This window comes from Scyliorhinus canicula, chromosome 6 (assembly GCF_902713615.1).
Source record: "Scyliorhinus canicula chromosome 6, sScyCan1.1, whole genome shotgun sequence".
NCBI lineage: Eukaryota > Metazoa > Chordata > Chondrichthyes > Carcharhiniformes > Scyliorhinidae > Scyliorhinus > Scyliorhinus canicula.
This window is the reverse complement of record NC_052151.1, coordinates 127467310-127486668: the sequence shown is the minus strand read 5'-3', so window position 1 is coordinate 127486668 and position 19359 is coordinate 127467310. Positions and strand designations below refer to the sequence as shown.

Sequence of the window (19359 nt, the reverse complement as noted above, 5' to 3'; positions counted from 1 at the left end):
GGCGGAGAGAGGGGGGGGGCGAGAGAGGGGGGGGCGAGAGAGGGGGGGGCGAGAGAGGGGGGGCGAGAGAGGGGGGGGCGAGAGAGGGGGGGGCGAGAGAGGGGGGGGCGAGAGAGGGGGGGTGAGAGAGGGGGGCGAGAGAGGGGAGGGGGGGGGCGAGAGAGGGGGGGGCGAGAGAGGGGGGGCGAGAGAGGGGGGGGCGAGAGGGGGGGTCCTTATTATAGTTTCTATATTTTTTCGCTACGGTTATGTAACTTAGCATTGTGTTAACTTAAGTTGTTGTTAATATGTTGGGTTGTTCATTGAGGAGGGGCGAAGGTTCAGGATTGTTGTCATTACTGTTATCGTTGGTATTTTAGTATGGTTTGATGTTGTTGTATAAATTCAAAATTTTTCAATAAAAATTATTTCAAAAAAATATCCCTGAATACTGCAATATATAAGCAATATATTAATTAAACACATCCCAAAGCTAAATTCTCATCTTAGAACCCAATGTTGTCATTCAAAATCTAAGTGCTGCTGCATTCTTTATTTCACAATCAATCAACCAGGAGCAATCAACTGATTCCTGATATGTAAAGGGAATCTTGAAGTAATAAAATTAAAATGACGCTAATTAACAATGGAAAAAAGCAGATTAAATTAGAGCTGAAGCCAGATGGACTCAATGGAATTAACCTCCAGAGAACCAGAAGCATAATTGGAAGTAATATCATATGCACATCTTGACTGCTGCAGAACTTAAGTATCCCATTTGGTCCAGGTGTCTTTAACGATTTAGTTAGTTCTTTGAGTTTCTTCGCAATACTTAATTACCCACCCCACCCCTGCTAGTGTTTTAGGGATTTCTGCATTGAATTTACCCGAATTGGAATCCATTCATACATCAGAATTTGTTGTAACTAGTGTGCAAAAATTAACTGCGCTCTGCCGTTCGTTTTCTAATCCTCTGAAATGGGCTGTAAATTTGCTAGATCAATGAACCCGACAGGCGCTGCATTTGACAAGGAGACATCTGGGACGGTTGAGATTGTCCAGCATTTCTATTTTTTGTTTCCGATTATTGCATCCGCAGTAATTTGCTTTTATCTTAAGATCTGCCTTTTGCTCGTTTAGATATGCATTTATTTTGCAGGGCAAGTGGCTGAAAGAGCGCACAGATTTTTAAAAAGTTTCAGCGAATGAAACGTGGGCGAGCAACTGTGATCCAAAGGGAGAGACTGCCGCGAAATTGGCAGCGCGGAGACTGGGAGAGGAAGGGGAGGTTCGAGTGGGACGGTGCCCAGCCGGCTCCAGGTTTTTTTCCCTCTGGCGAACCGGGCACGACCCGCGCTCTCACCGTTGCTTGTCCTCCAGCCGCTGGGCAATTCGCTGCCGGCGGGCGGCGATCCTCTGTTCGGGGACATCCGAGTTCACGCTGAGGGCCTGCTGCTCATCGGCCTTGGGTAGAAGTATCTCCGACATGATGAGCGACGAGCGGAGCCCGAGTCTCCAAGTCGCTGTCCTTCAGTCAGGGGCCTGAGGCCGACTGCTGGCTGCCGTTGCCAGGAGACCGCGGTTGCTAGCAGACGGTGGTCGCTAGGAGACGGCGCACGCTCGGGCGGACAGTCAGGGCGGGCCCCTGGCTCAAGGCCCCGGGACCTCGGAGAGAGGCGGGGAACTCGATTTTCAACCCCTTTCTATCGACTCCTCCATTCAGTCCCTTACAAAGGCCAACCGCGACTTGAAATGCCTTAAACAGAATGAAGGCCTCTAGTTAACAGTTTCTTAAATCACGGGGTCCTTTAAGTTTATACTGGATGTGGAGATGCCGGCGTTGGACTGGGGTGTGCACAGTAGAAGTCTTACAACACCAGGTTAAAGTCCAACAAGTTTGTTTCAAACACGAGCTTTCGGAGCACTGCTTCTTCCTCAGGTGAATGAAGAGATATCCTTCTTCATTCACCTGAGGAAGGAGCAGTGCTCCGAAAGCTAGTGTTTATACTGGAAATAGGGACAGCAGGGTGGCGGAGTGGGTTAGCACTGCTGCCTCATGGCGCCGAGGTCCCAGTTTCAATCCCGGCTCTGGGTCACTGTCCTTGTGGAGTTTGCACATTCTCCCTGTGTTTGCGTGGGTTTTGCCCCCACAACCCAAAGATGTGCAGGCTAGGTGGATTGGCCATGCTAAATTGCCCCTTAATTGGAAAAAATGAATTGAGTACTCTAAATTTAGAAAACAAATATGGAGTGCCAAAGGTTGACTTTAATCAAAAGCATAAAAATAGTTTTAGTTATGAAAGCTACTGCTGGAAACTGTCCAAAATGTAAGTTCTGATATCGGATATAATATAAATAACGATGCCGTGACAACTGCGATTGGAGTCTCTTGTTGCGTCTTTCTTGCTACCTAATGAAGTGTCGCCTTTGGCTGGGAGGTCGCAAGCTTTTAAGCCAGAAGGTTTTAAATTCAAGTCCCTCTCGGGCCATTCAGGCCGAGTCTATGTCAGTGGAGTAGTCAGACAGCCCATGCCACCGAGTGCCCAATCCACTTTCCTTCTGAAATCATCCCCCTTTTTACCACCTCAATGTTTAGTTGGGAACCTTTTAGCGAACAGTAATCATAGTATGATAAAGTTAACCACGGAATAGGACACGCAGCTATCTGAATTTAAAATATTTTGAGTTGGGCCAATTTCAGTAGAATGAGAACTAATCTGGCCCAGGTAAATTGGAAATAAAGATTGACAATAGGCTGATTTAAAGGAGGTGGTTTGGATACAAATCAGCTACCTGGATAAATAGACAGATTAAAGAGCAAAATATTGGGACGACGCTGAGTTCATTAAAAAAAACAATGGCCGAGATCCCGCAATTAATCATGGGGGGAGACTGTGTGCAGGACCAACGATAGAAAAATCCAGCCCCAGATCCGGGGGGGGGAGGGAGAAAGAGGGGAAATTAGGAATGGCGAAAGAGCTAAACACCACCTTTTGTGGAACAGATTTTGGGCAGGGGTGGACCTGGGGAGGTTCAACTGCCTGAGAGAGGAGTTTTATAGAAGCCTACTCCCACATAGACTTTTTTGTAGTGGGTAAATTGATGCTTCCAGGGATGGTAGGGGCAGAATACTCTTACGATAGTAATCTTGGACCACACAACACACCACATGGACGCAGTGGCGTGCAGAGTTCTGGTGATGCCCGGGGAAAATCTTGATTGTATGCCCCAAAGACTCAAGTATAAGGCCTAATATACTGAGAAATATTATGAGAAAGGAAAACATTTTGAATATATAAACACAGATGAAACATGAAATAAACGCTTTATTCGATTTTAATATAAATCAATCAAATTTATTAAGTTCTTTTCCCCAAATGATACCTCCTGTCACAAAACACCTGAACTACTTCACTTTTTACATCAGCTGTGAGAAATTCTCTTTCAATGCTTATTAAAGCCAGGTTGGTCAGTTGCTCCTGTAACATAGAAGACCTCAGATATGTTTTTATTAATTTCAGTTTTGAAAATGCGATTGTAAGCAGTAATCTGTATGAAACACACAGCATCGGAAAGACATCCCTCCCATACTGCAGTAAAGACTCCAGAGCATCTTTAGGATCAGGGGGAACTCTTTTCCCTCCAGCTCGAAGGAGCATCACAAAATCAATAATTTCGTCATATAACTGAATTGCAACCACATCATTGTCATAATAATTTGCAAAGTCTGAACATTCCTTTTTTAATTTCTCTCTTTCTTGTTCATCTTCAATCACTACTGAATTCAAGTTCAGAAGAAAAGAAAATCGGTCACTGAGTCTTTGAAGATGGACACTGCGGTCTTCAATTTCAGTTTTTAATCGGTTCACAATCTCTACCATTACTCTATTCGTTTCTTCTTGTCAGTCCACTATCTCTTGCTGACTCTCCAGGCATTATTCTTCTTCTCCTTGTTCGTGCAATTGGTATTCCCCAATTTTCACAATATTCATTGGCTAAATCTATTGCATTGTGGATAATTTCATCATTCTTCAAATTCAAGATATGAATAAGTCCTCTCAGATCACAAGAAGCTTCATGGAACCCCATTTTCGGATCCTGCAAACGTTTTGAGACTTTCTCCACTGATGATAAAACTGAGTACCAAAAATTTTATAAAGCTATAAACGGGAACTGTTGAATAGAGTTCAGTAGCGATCCTGCATCAGATTTAGTTTCCCTTGAAAATTCTCCTTCCAGCAGGTGTTGAAGGCTTGCAAAAACGTTGTCACACTCTTCGTGGATTACTTGCACAGCATCATGGCTGGAACTCCATCTTGTGTCACACTGTCTTTTCACAGTCCGAGTGACAAATGATTTTAACACTTCCCAACGAGAAGTAGATGAAGAAAAAAAAGTAAAGAGTTTTTCTAGAATGCCAAAAAATGTAACAACAACAGGTTGCACCTCACTTGCATGGACACAGGCCAAATTGAGGCTGTGGTTCTCGCAGTTCACAAACACAGCTTTTGGGTTAACTTAAAGAATTTTTTGTTGAACAGCTCCTCTCACTCCAGCCATAACTGCTGCGTTATCATATGCTTGACCACGACAGTCATTCATGGAAATTTTGTCTTCTTCCAATTTTTCCTGAATTTTATTTACCAGGCTGACTGCATCTTTCTTGTTGACTTGAAAAAATCCCAGAAATGTCTCCTTTCTTTCTACTTTTCTGTTTTCATCAATATGAACGTAACGCAGAATTTCAGAAACCTGATCTTCATGGGCAATATCTGGAGTTGAATCCAGCATTATGCTAAAATATATGTCCTTAATTTCGGAAATTATATTTTTCTTGACAGTTTCACCAAGAAGATTGATTATTTCGTTTTGAATTCTGTTGGACAAGTAGGTGACACTTTTTGGTTTCTCTTTCCCTCTCTGCAAGTGATTTGCTAAGATGTCATAATATTTGGCCAAAAGTCTGATTGTTGCTAGAAAGTTTCCTGTATTTTCACTGACTGTCTCCCCTGGCTCTGATAACCCAGATATTCCTTCTCCTCGATGTCCACGATAGGCCAGATTCTGTTTTGCCAGAAAGGATATAACCTCGACAATCCGTTCAGTTTTAGCTTTCCATCTTTTCTTTTCAGCAGATATTTGCTGTTGAAGTTCAGCATCTATTGTAGTTGAATGATGGAGTCGAACTACGAGGTTCAGGTATTCCCTCGTGAGCTCTATGAGAAGGGCTTTTCTCATGGTCAGGTATTCTTGGATTTAATTTTCTCCAAGTGGAGAAACCGTCTTCCTTTCCAAAGTTTGACACAGATGACAAATGCTCCTTTGAAAACAAAAAGCACAAACAGTAGCATGCTTTCCGATATGGAGAGTATAACAACCATTTTTTCTCCACAATTTCTCTGTTTGTGGAAACTTTATCAAACCACTGTTTGGAAAATGATCTCCCATCCTTCTCAGCAAATGGACCACTTTTATTCTGATATCTTTCAGGGCCATGTTGTAATATTGTCATCTTCAAATGATCTGGAATCGGTTTCTTCAAAAAGCCAAAATCGCTTCTTTGCAAAAATATGCTAAAATCTTCTTTATTTTCTTCACATGGATCATCATCCTGACAACGAGACTGAGGAGAGAGAGTATTATGTTCTGACCGAGCTGAATCCGTATCAGAAAAATCCTTCTCTGCACCCACATCATCTTTTACTTCTCCAGGTTCTCCTACTTCTTCTTTACTTCTTTTTATCCATGCATCTAATGCCCCTCTTTGATGGGACTCTTCTTCGACTCTGGCCCTCTTTTTTTTCCTGTTCTGTGCTCCACTCGGTTGTACACGAAATACTCGTAACATTTCATTTTCTATCTCAAAAACCATAAGTCACATGAGAAAATGGGAAGAAAATGGTAAACAATCGGTCAGTTGCAGACGGATAAACCATATTTCATTTCTTTGTTCCTTCGTATCAAATTATTTCACACTGATTCTCCACTGATAATTTTGTGCAATTTATATCATAGACTTGCAAATTAGTGGTATCTGTATTCGAATATTAGCATGTTAAGGAATAAATTACTATCTTATTTCCTTCTCTGGGGCAGCACGGTGGCCTAGTGGTTAGCACAACCGCCTCACGGCGCTGAGGTCCCAGGTTCGATCCCGGCTCTGGGTCACTGTCCGTGTGGAGTTTGCACATTCTCCCCGTGTCTGCGTGGGTTTCGCCCCCACAACCCAAAAAATGTGCAGAGTAAGTGGATTGGCCACGCTAAATTGCCCCTTAATTGAAAAAAATAATTGGGTAATTAGAAAAAAACAATTCCTTCTCTGATTGAATGCCCCCATCCAATGGATGCCCGGGGCCAACGCACCGTCGCCCCCCCCCCCCCTCCCCCCCCCCCACCCCCCTGCAAGCCACTGCATGGACGTGAGGTTGGAGATGGGCTGCTGCACTCCCCCCCCCCCCCCCCCCCCCCCCCCCCCATGGAGGCTGGACAGAGCCCTCCTCCCGGACAAAGCATTCTGGGAAAAAGTGTCACGAGCCATTGATGGGTATGTAGCCTGCAACCGAAATGGGGAGGTCTCACCCTCCACATTCTAGGAGACACTTAAGGCAGTGATTTCGGGGAGTGGGGGTGGATAATAGCGTATGGGATTCAAGGGGCAGGAAGGGCCAGGCAATGGCTGATTGATTGATTATATTGGATGTGGATCAGCGGTATTCCACGGCCCCAATCTTGGAGCCACTAGCAGAGAAAATAGCTTCAAATGGAATGTGATCAGACAAGATGACCTTTTGCGAACACGGAACAAGGCTAGCCACATACTGGCACACCAGCTGGGGAAGCAGACTGCAACAAGGGCGATAGCACAGGTAAGGGACAGGAACGGTAGGCTAGTCACAGCACCAAATAAGATCAACAAGGCCTTTGCCACCTTCTACCAGGGACTGTATACCTCCATCTCACTCCTGAACAGTGACGCCAAAATCCGAGCAAAGGCTCTGGTGAGGCGACTGGAGAATTGCTTGCCAGAAGTAATTGTGGACGATCAGACAGCCAGAACCTGCTAAATGTGAATATGACCCCCCACCCGGGCATGAAGCACCAGATGTATCATCTCCCTCGACACAGAGAAGGCTTTCGACAGAGCCTAATGGATGTACCTCATAGAGGTGCTGGATCGGTTTGGGCCAGGTTTCAAATCATGGGGGGAAACTGCTATACAGCGCTCGGCTACACGGAGGCATGAGGCAGGGATGCCCGTTGTTCTCACTGCTGTAAGCTGTGAGACACAGGCTATCACTGTCAGATCAGCAAAGTGGATGTAGAGGCGAGACAGAGAGCACAGAGTCTCACTCTATGCGGATTACTTGCTCCTCTAAGTTTCAAACCCCCTAGCCAGCATGGGAAAGATAATGGAACTCCTAAAGGAGTTCACAATCTTAAACTGAGCAAGAGCGGAATCTTCCCTGTGAATCCCCAGGAGGGAGAATCAGAGTTGCCATTCAGACTGACCCAAACCAAGATCTGATACCTGGGGATCCAGATAGCCCACGACTGGACACTGATGCACAAATGGTAAAGAGAGACCGACAAAGATGGGACTCGCTCCTGCTCTCCCTGGCAAGATGTGCTTCAGGGTTTCCTTGTCCTATTCAGATCCCTCTCGTTCTTCATCCCCAAGCCTTCTTCAACAAGGTAGATAAGTTAAGGGCGGCACGGTAGCACAGTGGTTAGCACTGTTGCTTCACGGCGCCAGGGTCCAAGGTTCAATTCCTGGCTTGGATCACTGTCTTTGCAAAGTCTGCACAGGTTTCCTCCAGGTGCTCTGGTTTCCTCCCACTAGTCCCGAAAGACATGCTGTTAGGTAATTTGGACATTCTGAATTCTCCCTACGTGTACCCGAACAGGTGCCAGAATGTGGTGAGAAGGGGCTTTTCACAGAAACGTCACTGCAGTGTTAATGTGAGCTTACTTGTGACAATAAAGATTATTTTTTTTTTTCTAAATTTAGTGCCCAAGTTATTGGGGCAATTTAGCTTGGCCAATCCACCTACCCTGCACATCTTTGGGTTTTGGGGGCGAAACCCATGGAAACACGGGGAGAATGTGCAAACTCCACACGGGCAGTGACCCAAAGCCGGCATCGAACCAGAGACTTTGGCGCCGTGAGCCAGCTGTGCTACCCACTGCACCACCGTGCTGCCCTAAGATTATTATAATCATGGAATTTGTGTGGGCTAGAAAAAAAATCCCAGGATCCGCAAAAGCATCTTACAAAGACAGCAGAGCATGGGGTGCTTGGCACTGCTGAACCTCTACATCCACTGGGCAGGAAACGCAGAAAGGGTGCAGAGTGGCTGAGAGAACCAGGGGCAGAATGGGTGCAAACCTCCTGTATTGGGACATCCGTCCGAGCCCACAGCCCCATTCCCCCCAACCAAATACCCATGGAGCCCAGTGATGGTGGCCACGCTAAGGACCTGGAACCAGCTCAGACAAACTTGGGGACATGTCTACTGTGGCATCCATCTGCATAACCATAAATTCATACTACAAAAATAGATGCCGCCACCTTCAAAACATGGAGAAAGGACAAAGGTGTACTGACGGTAGGAGACTTGTATGTAGATGGTAGAGAAGCAACCCTGGGGGAACTAACAGAGAAGCTCCATCTCCATAAATGGAATGAGCTCAAATAAGTTCCATCTCCATAAACGGAATGAGCTCAAATACAACTGCGGGACATCCACTGCAATGTTTCCCCAATTACCCAAATACTCCCTACTGGACAGACTGCTTGCGGCAGATGAATTCGGGGATGGAAAATGCACCATGTGTGGACAAATGTTAGAAGCGTCGAGGGCCCTGCTAGGTGAAACACAAGAAAGATGGAAAAAAGAACTGAGCATGGAGATAGGGAGAGGACTCTGAATCAAAGCACTCCATAGGGTGAACTCCACCTCCTCATGCGCAGGGCTCAGCCTAATACAGGTAAAGATGGTGCACAGGGCGCATCCAACCAGGACACGCATGGGAAATAATAATCTTTATTGTCACAAGTAGGCTTCCATTAACACTGCAAAGAAGTTACTGTGAAAAACTTCTAGTCGCCACATTCCAGCGCCTGTTTGGATACACAGAGGGAGAATTCAGAATGTCCAATTCACCTACCAAGCACGTCTTTTGGACTTGTGGGAGGAAACCGGAACAAACCCACGCAGACACAGGGAGAACGTGCAAACTCCAAATAGAGTGACCCAAGCCAGGAACAGAACCTGGGACCCTGGAGCTGTGAAGCAATGGAGCTAGGCACAGTTACCATGCTGCCCAGGTTCTTCCCAGAGAATAAATGTGAATAGTGCCAGAGAGGTACGGCTAACCACACCCACAGGTTCTAATCCTGCCCCAAGCTTGTCAGGAACTGGACCAACTTTTTTGAGGCCACATCAGGGCTGTGGGGGTGAGAGTGGAGCCGTCCCATTGGTGGCTGTCTTCGGGGTGTTGGGAAGCCAAAACTCTTATGGGGAGAGGGGCAGATGCCCTAGCCTTAGCCTCCCTGATTGCCCACCAGAAAACCTTGCTCAGGTGGAGATCAGCAGTGCCACCCAGTGTTGTGGACTGGCTGTACAAAGTAGAATTCTTCAAATTGGAAAAAATAAAATTTGCCATTAGAGATCAGAAGTAGGTACCCAATCTCTCGGGGTATTATTGGGCGGCCAATGTGTCGATGGTGCGCAAGTGGGTAATGGAGGGGGAGGGGGCAGCATGGAAACGGATGGAGAGGGCGTCCTGTGGCGATACAAGCCTGGGGGCCCTGGTAACGGCGCCGTGGCCGTTCCCTCCTACGAGGTATACCACGAGTCCGGTGGTGGCGGCTACCCTCAAGATTTGGGGGCAGTGGAGGCGACATAGGGGAGAAGTGGGGGGCTCGATGGAGGCTCCGTTAAGGGGGAACCATAGGTTCGTCCCGGGGAACATTGATGGGGGATTTCAGGGTTGGCACAGAGCGGGCATCAGACAGCTGAGGGACCTGTTTATTGATGGGAGGTTTGCGAGCCTGGGGGAGTTGGAGGAGAAATTTGGGCTCCCCCGGGGAACATGTTCAGGTATCTGCAGGTAAAGGCATTTGCTAGGCGGCAGGTGGAGGGATTCCCTTCGCTTCCCGCGAGGGGGGTGAGCGACAGGGTGCTTTCGGGGGTCTGGGTCGGAGAGGGGAAGATATCTGATATCTACAAGGTTATGCAGGAGGCGGAGGAGGCGTCAGTAGAGGAGCTGAAAGCTAAGTGGGAGGGGGAACTGGGGGAACAGATCGAAGACGGGACATGGGCTGATGCTCTGGAGAGGGTTAATTCTTCCTCCTCGTGTGCGCGGCTTAGCCTCATCCAATTCAAGGTGCTGCATAGGGCCCACATGACTGGGACGAGGATGAGTAGGTTCTTTGGGGGTGAGGACAGGTGTGTCAGGTGCTCGGGGAGTCCAGCAAACCATGCCCATATGTTCTGGGCATGCCCGGCACTGGAGGAGTTCTGGAAGGGGGTGGCGAGGACGGTGTCGAGGGTGGTGGGATCCAGGGTCAAGCCAGGATGGGGACTCGCGATTTTTGGGGTTGGGGTGGAGCCGGGAGTGCAGGAGGCGAAAGAGGCCGGTGTGCTGGCCTTTGCGTCCCTAGTAGCCCGGCGAAGGATCTTGCTACAATGGAAGGATGCGAGGCCCCCAAGCGTGGAGACCTGGATCAATGACATGGCGGGTTTCATTAAGCTAGAGAAGGTCAAATTCGCCCTGAGAGGGTCGGTACAAGGGTTCTTTAGGCGGTGGCAACCTTTCCTCGACATTCTGGCTCAATGATAGTGTACAGGGACAGTAGCAGCAGCAACCCGGGGGGGGGGGGGGGGGGGGGAGGGGAGGGAAAAGGGGGGGGGGGGGCGACAATGACTATGTTTGTTTATTTAATTTTAATATATTTTTAAGTTCTTTTGTTGTTCTTGGGGTGGGGGGGGGGATGTGATACATGCGCCGATACGGTCTGGGGGTGTCACAGTTATTATGGGTTATTTTGTTGCATTTCATTGTTTGTCATGTTTTATATTTTCTGTAAAAAATTCCAATAAAAATTATATTAAAAAAAAGAGATCAGAAGTAGGCTTCCACTAGACAGGGAAGCTATTCATCAGCCTCTTTGAGGACCTGTTCATGACCACTGGAGGGGGGGGGGGGGGGGGGGGAGGGGGCAGAAGAGGGGAGGGAAAGAAAGAAGAGGTAGAACCCAACACCCAGGGGAAATATATACTACAGCAGGGGTGTGGGGGCCCATGAGCAGCGCTACAGAAGCACGCCCCCAAAAGAAGGGTAAATTCACCTGATGAGTCCTCACCACCTTCTGTGGGCCTTGTATGTTGGGACTCTCTGCTCCTCCACAGGGGACAGAGGATGGTCTTGACCCTAAACCATAAAGCTACCATGCTGCGCATGCTCCATCAGCATAGACCACAGATGGTTAGTGGAAGTCAAAGGATGTAAAATACTTATTTATGTTGCCATAGCTATTTCTGTTATATTTTAGTTACTACGCGCATATTTCTATTATGTTCACGACAATAGTGTGGCCCGTTTGTCACAACTGTGTATTTGGATTATACTTGTGTTTCTTTTTTTCCCTCTTTTATAAATATCAATTAAAATCTTGGATAAAAACACTTGAAAATATATAGGAGGGCAGGCATCACTAACTGATATAGACCATGTCTTGTTATGCTCTAAGTGTGGCATAAGCAGCTTCCTGGTGGTGCACTTGACAAAGGAAGGTTCAGACTTGGAGATAACTTCAAAACGTTTATTAAACTATTTACACTTCTATTACTCGGGTTCAACACTACTGCCAATCCTACTATAGCTACCCAGACTGATTAACCAGTCTGCTACAATCCACTTGGTGGGAGTGATATTGAATCAACCCTGTGTCTGTACTCACTGACTGTCTCCACTGGAAAGAGGCAGATCATGTGTGTGGTGTCCTTTATATATGGGTTGCTGTAATGCCCCCCTGTGGTTGTGTCACCTGTGTGTGTATCTTGAATGCCCATTAGTCGGGTCCTATCCAACTGATCTATTGGTTGTGTGTGTGTGGGTGTGATGTCTCTGGTGCTCCCTCTAGTGTCTAGCTAGTCTACATGTATTTACATTAACCCCTTGTGTATTTACAGTGATGCACATCACCACAGACCATGGTACTGGGTCTGAGGCCCTGGTCTTTCGGCATTCTGTTCCTCATATTAGGTTACCAGACTCCAACTTTGGTTATGATACCTGACGAGAACACCAAACTATTTTTGTAAAACTGTGATGAAAGGATACTTCACACCAGGTGTAATGACTCTGACCAATAGCTGTCTTTCATGTTAAAATACATTTTAAGCAAAGAATTGACCATTTTAACATCAAAGAAAAGCTTTACAAATGATCAGTTAAACAGTTCTTAAACAAAGGGAAACACTTGAAAGTACTATCTACCCCTGGCAGCACGGCAGCATTGTGGATAGCACAATTGCTTCACAGCTCCAGGGTCCCAGGTTCGATTCCGGCTTGGGTCACTGTCTGTGCGGAGTCTGCACATCCTCCCCGTGTGTGCATGGGTTTCCTCCGGGTGCTCCGGTTTCCTCCCACAGTCCAAAGATGTGCAGGTTAGGTGGATTGGCCATGATAAATTGCCCTTAGTGTTGGGTGTGGTTACTGGGTTATGGGGATAGGGTGGAGGTGTTGACCTTGGGTAGGGTGCTCTTTCCAAGAGCCAGTGCAGACTTGATGGGTCAAATGGCCTCCTTCTGCACTGTAAATTCTATGATTAATTTTACAGTGATCAGTTAAACAGTTCTCAAACAAAGGGAAAACATTTGAACGTACTATCTACCCCTGCCATTAATTCCAGTTAAACAATCCTGGACAGTTAAAATGCCACTGTTAAACAAACAGGTTACTTGCTTATCTGTGTAGAAACGTTTGAAGGGAGTTCCTTTCAAGACCAGTACACTTCTGCTCAACCTAACAGCATTTGGCAAATCTGCTGTTCAACTCCTATAACAGACTGCAAAAGTACAGCCATACCTGGCTCCTCCTATTAATTACATCATCTGTATAACATTACTGCAACAGAATATAAAATATTTCTACATTCATCACACAAGTGTCCGAAGGCGGCGCTGGCACACTGGAGGCAGTGTTTATCTAGTCATGATGCCTGCCCTTAACTGCCTGTTGACAGTAGGCTCTGAAAGTATGGAAAGAGTTATACATTGGACAAGGCCTCATCCTGGAATTTGATAACTGAGAGGGGCTGTGCTGTGCGGTGGGGCAGGTTGGTAGAGGACCTTTGTCTTACAGATTTTTATGTGCATGGCCTGTGCTATAAGATTCATGGGTTTAACTATGATTGCAGTAGCCCATCGTATCATAAATCACATCAGGCTCTTGTAACATAACCATATGGCAGGAGAGAGCACTTTAAAATGATGAATTCAGAATGTTTATTAACCATTAAACAGGTAAGTCAGACAAAGAGCAAATAATGAATCTGTAATTAACAGCAAGAGGAGAAAGCTTAACTAACAATTGAACATACATCTCACTATAAACATCACTCTTCTCTCTGCCTGTCCTAACTCCGCAAAATGGCTTCTCAGACCAAGTTTTATACTTTAAAATATTGAAAGCCCACCATAGTCAATTGGTCTATATTTGTCAATGAAATAATTAGCCCAGGTCTTTAGCTAATAACGCATATTGCCTTAGCTTTAAGACAATGCTTCTTCTCAAACCATATTTCTTGCCTTGAGGCAGGCATGTCTGTACCAACAATTGGTCAACATAGCCTTCTGTCGTCTGGAATTGCGGTCCCTTAGACAAGGGCCTATTCAGTCCTTCTCATAGTCAAGGTTTACATTCATGTTACCTCTTCATTCTGTCTCATGACATACATTATGCTTCTCTCTAGGCACTTTAAAAGTTAAATGATCAAGTGTTATTGTGCATAATAATAACAATCTTTATTAGTCTCACAAGTAGGCTCACATTAACACTGCAATGAAGTTACTGTGAAAAGCCCCTAGTCGCCACACTCCCACCGCCTGTAGTCTAAATGGGAATTGGGTCTGTTGGTCAGAATCATTTCAAATCATACAGGAGCATGTCATTGTGAATAAACATTTTGAATTTGTCATTTTAAAGTGCTCTCGCCAGCCATATGGTTATGTTACGAGAGCCTGATGTGATTTATGATAGGATGGGCTACTGCAATCATAGTTAAACCCATAAATATTATAGCACAGGCCTTGCACATAAAAATCTGAGGGTACACAGAGGGAGAATTCAGAATGTCCAGTTCACCTAATAAGCACATCTTTTGGGACTCGTGGAAGGAAACCAGAGCACCCAGAGGAAACCCACGCAGACATGGGGAGAACGTGCAGACTCCGCACAGACAGTGACCCAAGCCGGGAATCGAACCTGGGACCCTGGCATTGTGAAGCTGCAGTGCTACCATGCTGCCCCATAATTAGAATTACAAAAGTAATTTGTGTTCCAAATCACATTTCCAGCCTTTTAAACATATATATTAATTAATTACTTATTCTTTAATTGTCTCACAATTCAGGCTTTCGACTTAATTATTCTGGCTGGTTCCAATAATGCTGTTTAGTTTATTAAAATAACTTCCATCTGTTTCTGCTAAGAGCATATTAATTCAAACCACAAAATGATAACCACACTAATGATTTTTGAACTATCAACAATGCTCCTGTATGATTTGAAAGTGTTGACGATGGCTTGGAGGTCGGCCTCGGACACGAGTATCGTCAGCATGCTGCAGCTCAGCGCGAGATTGGGGTGACCTTGGATCTGGCTTGCAGGCAGCGGAGGTTGAACAGATTCCCGTTTGTTCTGTAGTTTAGCTTCACCCCAGCGAGGAGCTTGGGGAGGGAGAGATGGATCACTGCAGCAAGGAAGATCAAGTTGTGCATTGGTGCAATGACAAGCCTCGCTTGACTGCAGTCTGAATGGATCCGCTGGTCAGAATCATGGCTTACATGTCATCATGAAGCAGGCAGAGAATGGGGACAAACCTTTGAGAACAGCCAAAACGAAGGAAGACGCTCCATAATTCCTCACTTTTGGAATGAAAACATCTTGCGAGCTCAATGAAGGCCATGAACAAGGGTTGGTGTTGTTCCCTACATTTCCCTTGTAGTTGCAGTGCAGTGAATGTTATGTCCATTGTGTCCTTTAGCAACGTGGATTCCGCTCATTCGGGGAGGAGCTCTTTAGCCACAGTGAAGTGATTGAGGATGACCTTCCCGGTTGCCAACAGCAGGGAAATTCATAGAGTCCCTACAACACAGAAGGAGGCCATTCGGCCCATCGAGTCTGCAACAACCCTTCGAAAAGCACCCCACATAGCCCCAATCCCCTGCCACATCCCCATAACCTTTGGATACTAAGGGGCAATTTAGTATGAGCAATCCACATAACATGCACATCTTTGAACTGTGGGAGTAAACCGGAGCAGCCAGAGGAAACCTACACAAGACAAGGGGAGAATGTGCAAATTCCATGCAGACAGTCACCAGAGCTTGGAATCGAACCCATATCCCTGGCACTGTGAAGCAGCAGTGCCAACAACTGTACCCCTGACTAATTGCTCTATAGTTACTTCGGTCGACCAGAGTCAGAGCCTGGTCTGCCTCCCCTTACACTAATTGGAGCAGAAAAGCCCCGTCCTATTTTTCCAAAAAGAGAGACTGGATCTTGTCCTGGGGCATGTTGGTAAAAGTATAGAGTCTTCTTTGAGATTGAGGCAGAGGCTGATTCTTTGGTACACTCCCACGAAGACGTCAAGTGTGGCTTGGGCGATTCTTTTATGAGAGTGGAGATGCCAATGTAAGCCGCATTCTGAAGTCCCACGAGCCATGTCAGTGTAGTTGTCTTCTTGGATTTCAACCGGTTGAGGTTGAAAAGTTTTCCGTCCATCCTGTGGATGATGTCCATTCCACTGGAAAGCTTTTTCTTTACACAGTGAAGGATGGTGATGATTAAGATGGAGAAAGGTGCAAGTGATGAGTTGGAGGACGTTGATGAATTTCTCTGGACAGCAGCCTTTGACACTTCCCAATTGACTGAGTCAAAAGCCTTGGTCAGCTCGATGAAGGCCATATAGAGTGGTTAATGTTGCTCCTGGCATTTCTCTTGAAGTTGTCAAGCAGTGGAAATCATGTCTGCTTTTCCATGGTTTTGTCGGAAGCTACACTGGCATTCCGGAAAGTTACTTCAGACTGGGAAAAGGCGGCTGGCAAGGATTCAGACAATGATCTTTCTGGCGATTGAGGTTTTTTTAAAAACCAATTCCTCGATAGTTCCCACAGTCCACCTCGTCTCCTTTCTTGAAGATGGTCGTGATGACAGCATCAGAGGTCATCAAGAATTTTTTCTCTGTCCCAGATTTTCAACAACAGCTGACGAAGATGGGTAATCCTCCAAGCTTGAAAATCTCTGCTGGTATCCAGTCCACACCTACAGCTTTTCCATTCAAGTGTTTTTTCTTTTTTAATTTAGAGTACCCAATTTGTTTTTCACCAGTTAAGGGGTAATTTAGCATGACCAATCCACTTAACCCACACATCTTTGGGTTCTGGGGGTGAATCCCACGCAGACACGGGGAGAATTTGCAAACTTCACACAGACAGTGACACAGGGCCGGGATCGAACCAGGGTCCTCAGCGCCATAGACAGCAGTGCTAACTGCTGCACCACCGCGCCGCCCTATTCTTCAAGTGTTTAATAGCAGCTTCAACTTTATCTATACTTGGTTGGAATCCAAGATAAGCATTGACAGGGAATTGGGGAAATTTCCTCAAATACGTCCTTATCTGAGGTTCTATCTCAATTTAGTAGCTCTTTGAAGTGTTCTCTCTATCGAAGGCTAATATTTTCTCTCTCGAGGGTTCCTTTCAAACTCCACACTGGTTTGAGACCTAGGGTATTAGGTCCATTGGTGCCACTGAAGAAGCTCCAGGTGTCATGCTGGTCAGTGAGTTGCAGCCCCTTAGCTTTGCAAGTCCACCATTGGTTATTGATTTCACTAGTTCTTCTTTATAAATCCACCTTGGCTAATTGATGAACTCGCTTTTTTTCTTTACTGGTAACGGCTTTCCTCTTCTTGTCAATGAGGTCTTGGATGGTGTGGTCATTCCAGTCGAAACTGTCCTGGTGTTTCCTGGTCTTAAAGCCAATGGTTTCTTCAGTTTTGGCTCTTTCCAGTTTTCCTCCACTCCACTGGAGATTTTGGAGAAGACATTGTTGGACGTTCACTAGCCTGCTTGACACATGAAGCTGCTCAACATCGATCTTTATTCAAAGATGTTACTTCATCTTCCACTGCTTCTGATTGAGTTTGATGGACACAGATGATGAGTTGGTCCGTCCAACAGTCATCTGCTGTAATCATAGCTTTGGTGAGGAGTGCATCGTTTTGGTGTCGGGAATCGGATGATCAAGTCAATCATGTGCCAGTGCTTTGATCATGGGATCGTGGATGTCTCCAGGATGTCTTGAACTTGTCTTTTTGGCAAACCAGTGGTTAAGGATTGACAAGCTGGTGTCCTGTGCATTTGGCGAGCAGGATAACCTCTCTTTGGAGTCGCAATTTCCAACTCCTTCCTTTCTGATGGTTCATTTCAGATTTGGGAGTCTTTTCCAACCTTGGCATTGAAGTCTCCAAGGAGAATTATCTCATTTTCCTTTGGAATGCTGGTGTGTATGGCCTCCAGGGTAGAGTAAAAGCTTTCTTTGGACTAATCAGTGGCAAAGGGCTCAGGCATAGGCACTCACGACCATTGTCTGCTGGTTGACAGCAAGTTGTAGATAGAGGGTCACAAAGGGCTTGTTGATGCCGACAGCGAGCTCCAATAGTTGGTTGATGAGTTTGTTCATTACAAAACCAATTCCATGCGTCCTGGGCTGATCCTCTTGCTTTCCTCTCCAGAAGGTGTAACCTCCACCATCTGCCTTCAACTGTCCGTCGCCTGCTCTTCGGATCTCTTGCAGGGCAGCAACATCAATGGAGAGTGCATGGCATGAGCAGTCTCTGCTGGCCGCAAAAGCCTACTGCACCTAGTATTCCCAGGCAGTCTCCCATCCAAGTACAAACCAGGCCAGAGTCTGCTTAGCTTCTGAGATCAGGCATTTTCAGACTAGTATGGCTGCAGGCATTTGCAGCACCACCTTCTCGCCTATTCAAGTCTGGCACCTTCACCACTTCCTCTTTCCGGTTTTTACTTTCCTCTTTCAACTTCTTCTCCTCCTTCTGGCCTATTTGCCTGCTACTCGCTCCCTTTCATGCCATCCCCACTTATCTCTCTTGCAAGTGCCTGAGCCCAAGGGCAACAAGGACAGTTCTCCTTTCCAGTTGTCTGTTTTGTTCATTATCCACAAGGGTTCATACTTTCCAGGTTCTGAAATTCAGTTTGACTGACCATAGGTAGATGAACCTGCTGGATGTAATTTTCCAGCCAGGTTAGGGGGCAGAGCAGACTATTTTTAGGGTACCCTTTGGACTGGAAGGAGTTCTATTTTTACAACAGACTTGCATATATTTTCATGGATAATGGGCACTGTGGTGCAAGAATTTTGTTTACATAGATGAATATAGTGGCGCAAAATGTGTTGCAAAAATTACATCTTTTAACTTTTGACAGTTCGCAGGCATGGAGGTATGAAAAGGAATGCTCCTTTTTAAATATTCTTGGAGAATAATGTGTTATTCTGTCATGTCATGTGAGAGTACCTTTAAGAAATGGGTGTTTAGCAAATAGCTGCAGTGATGTCACAGTGTGGGTGGAGCTGGGTTGTCTGCTTTTACTTTCATTTTTGAGCTGGCAGCTAGTGTTTAGTTTAGTTGCTGCATCCAGTCAAACAAGGTGTAATTTTGATCACTCTATGCATGAAAAGAATGTCTTCAGATCACTTGCTAATTTAAAAGTGATAACTGCTCTGAGTAGAGAATTTAAACCTGTTGTCTTTGTTAAAGAGGGTATTTGTCTTATGGATGTTGCTAGGAAAGATTAAGGGTTACTTATAGAGTACTGTATTCTTGGGGGGGGGGGGAGAGAGTATTTGAGTTGATAGTTGATAAGATGTTTACTGTATGTTTAGAAAAATGTTAACTAGATTCATAGAATAAACATAGTGTTTTGTTTAAAAATAGTTTTAGTTCCCTGTTGCATCACACCTAAAAAGTGGGCCCTTGTGCTCCCCATAACCACTATTAAAAGTTGTGGGTCAGGTGAATTCCATGATACACTTTGGGATCTCTAAACCCTGGCCCGTAATAGTGAAGGC

At 45.7% G+C, this 19359-nt stretch overlaps 1 protein-coding gene and 1 pseudogene across 1 annotated transcript in view; both read right to left on the bottom strand.

The window, feature by feature from the left end:
* Positions 1-1771, bottom strand: part of drc1 (dynein regulatory complex subunit 1 homolog (Chlamydomonas)) — a 133686-nt gene extending 131915 nt beyond the window's left edge. The window contains exon 1 of the mRNA XM_038800120.1: positions 1343-1771. Coding sequence (XP_038656048.1) covers positions 1343-1467 — 125 coding nt within the window. The 5' untranslated portion in view covers positions 1468-1771. The remainder of the gene's footprint in view (positions 1-1342) is intronic.
* A 16349-nt stretch (positions 1772-18120) lies between these two features.
* On the bottom strand, positions 18121-18229 carry LOC119968092 (annotated as a pseudogene).
* Between the last annotated feature and the right edge of the window lie 1130 nt (positions 18230-19359).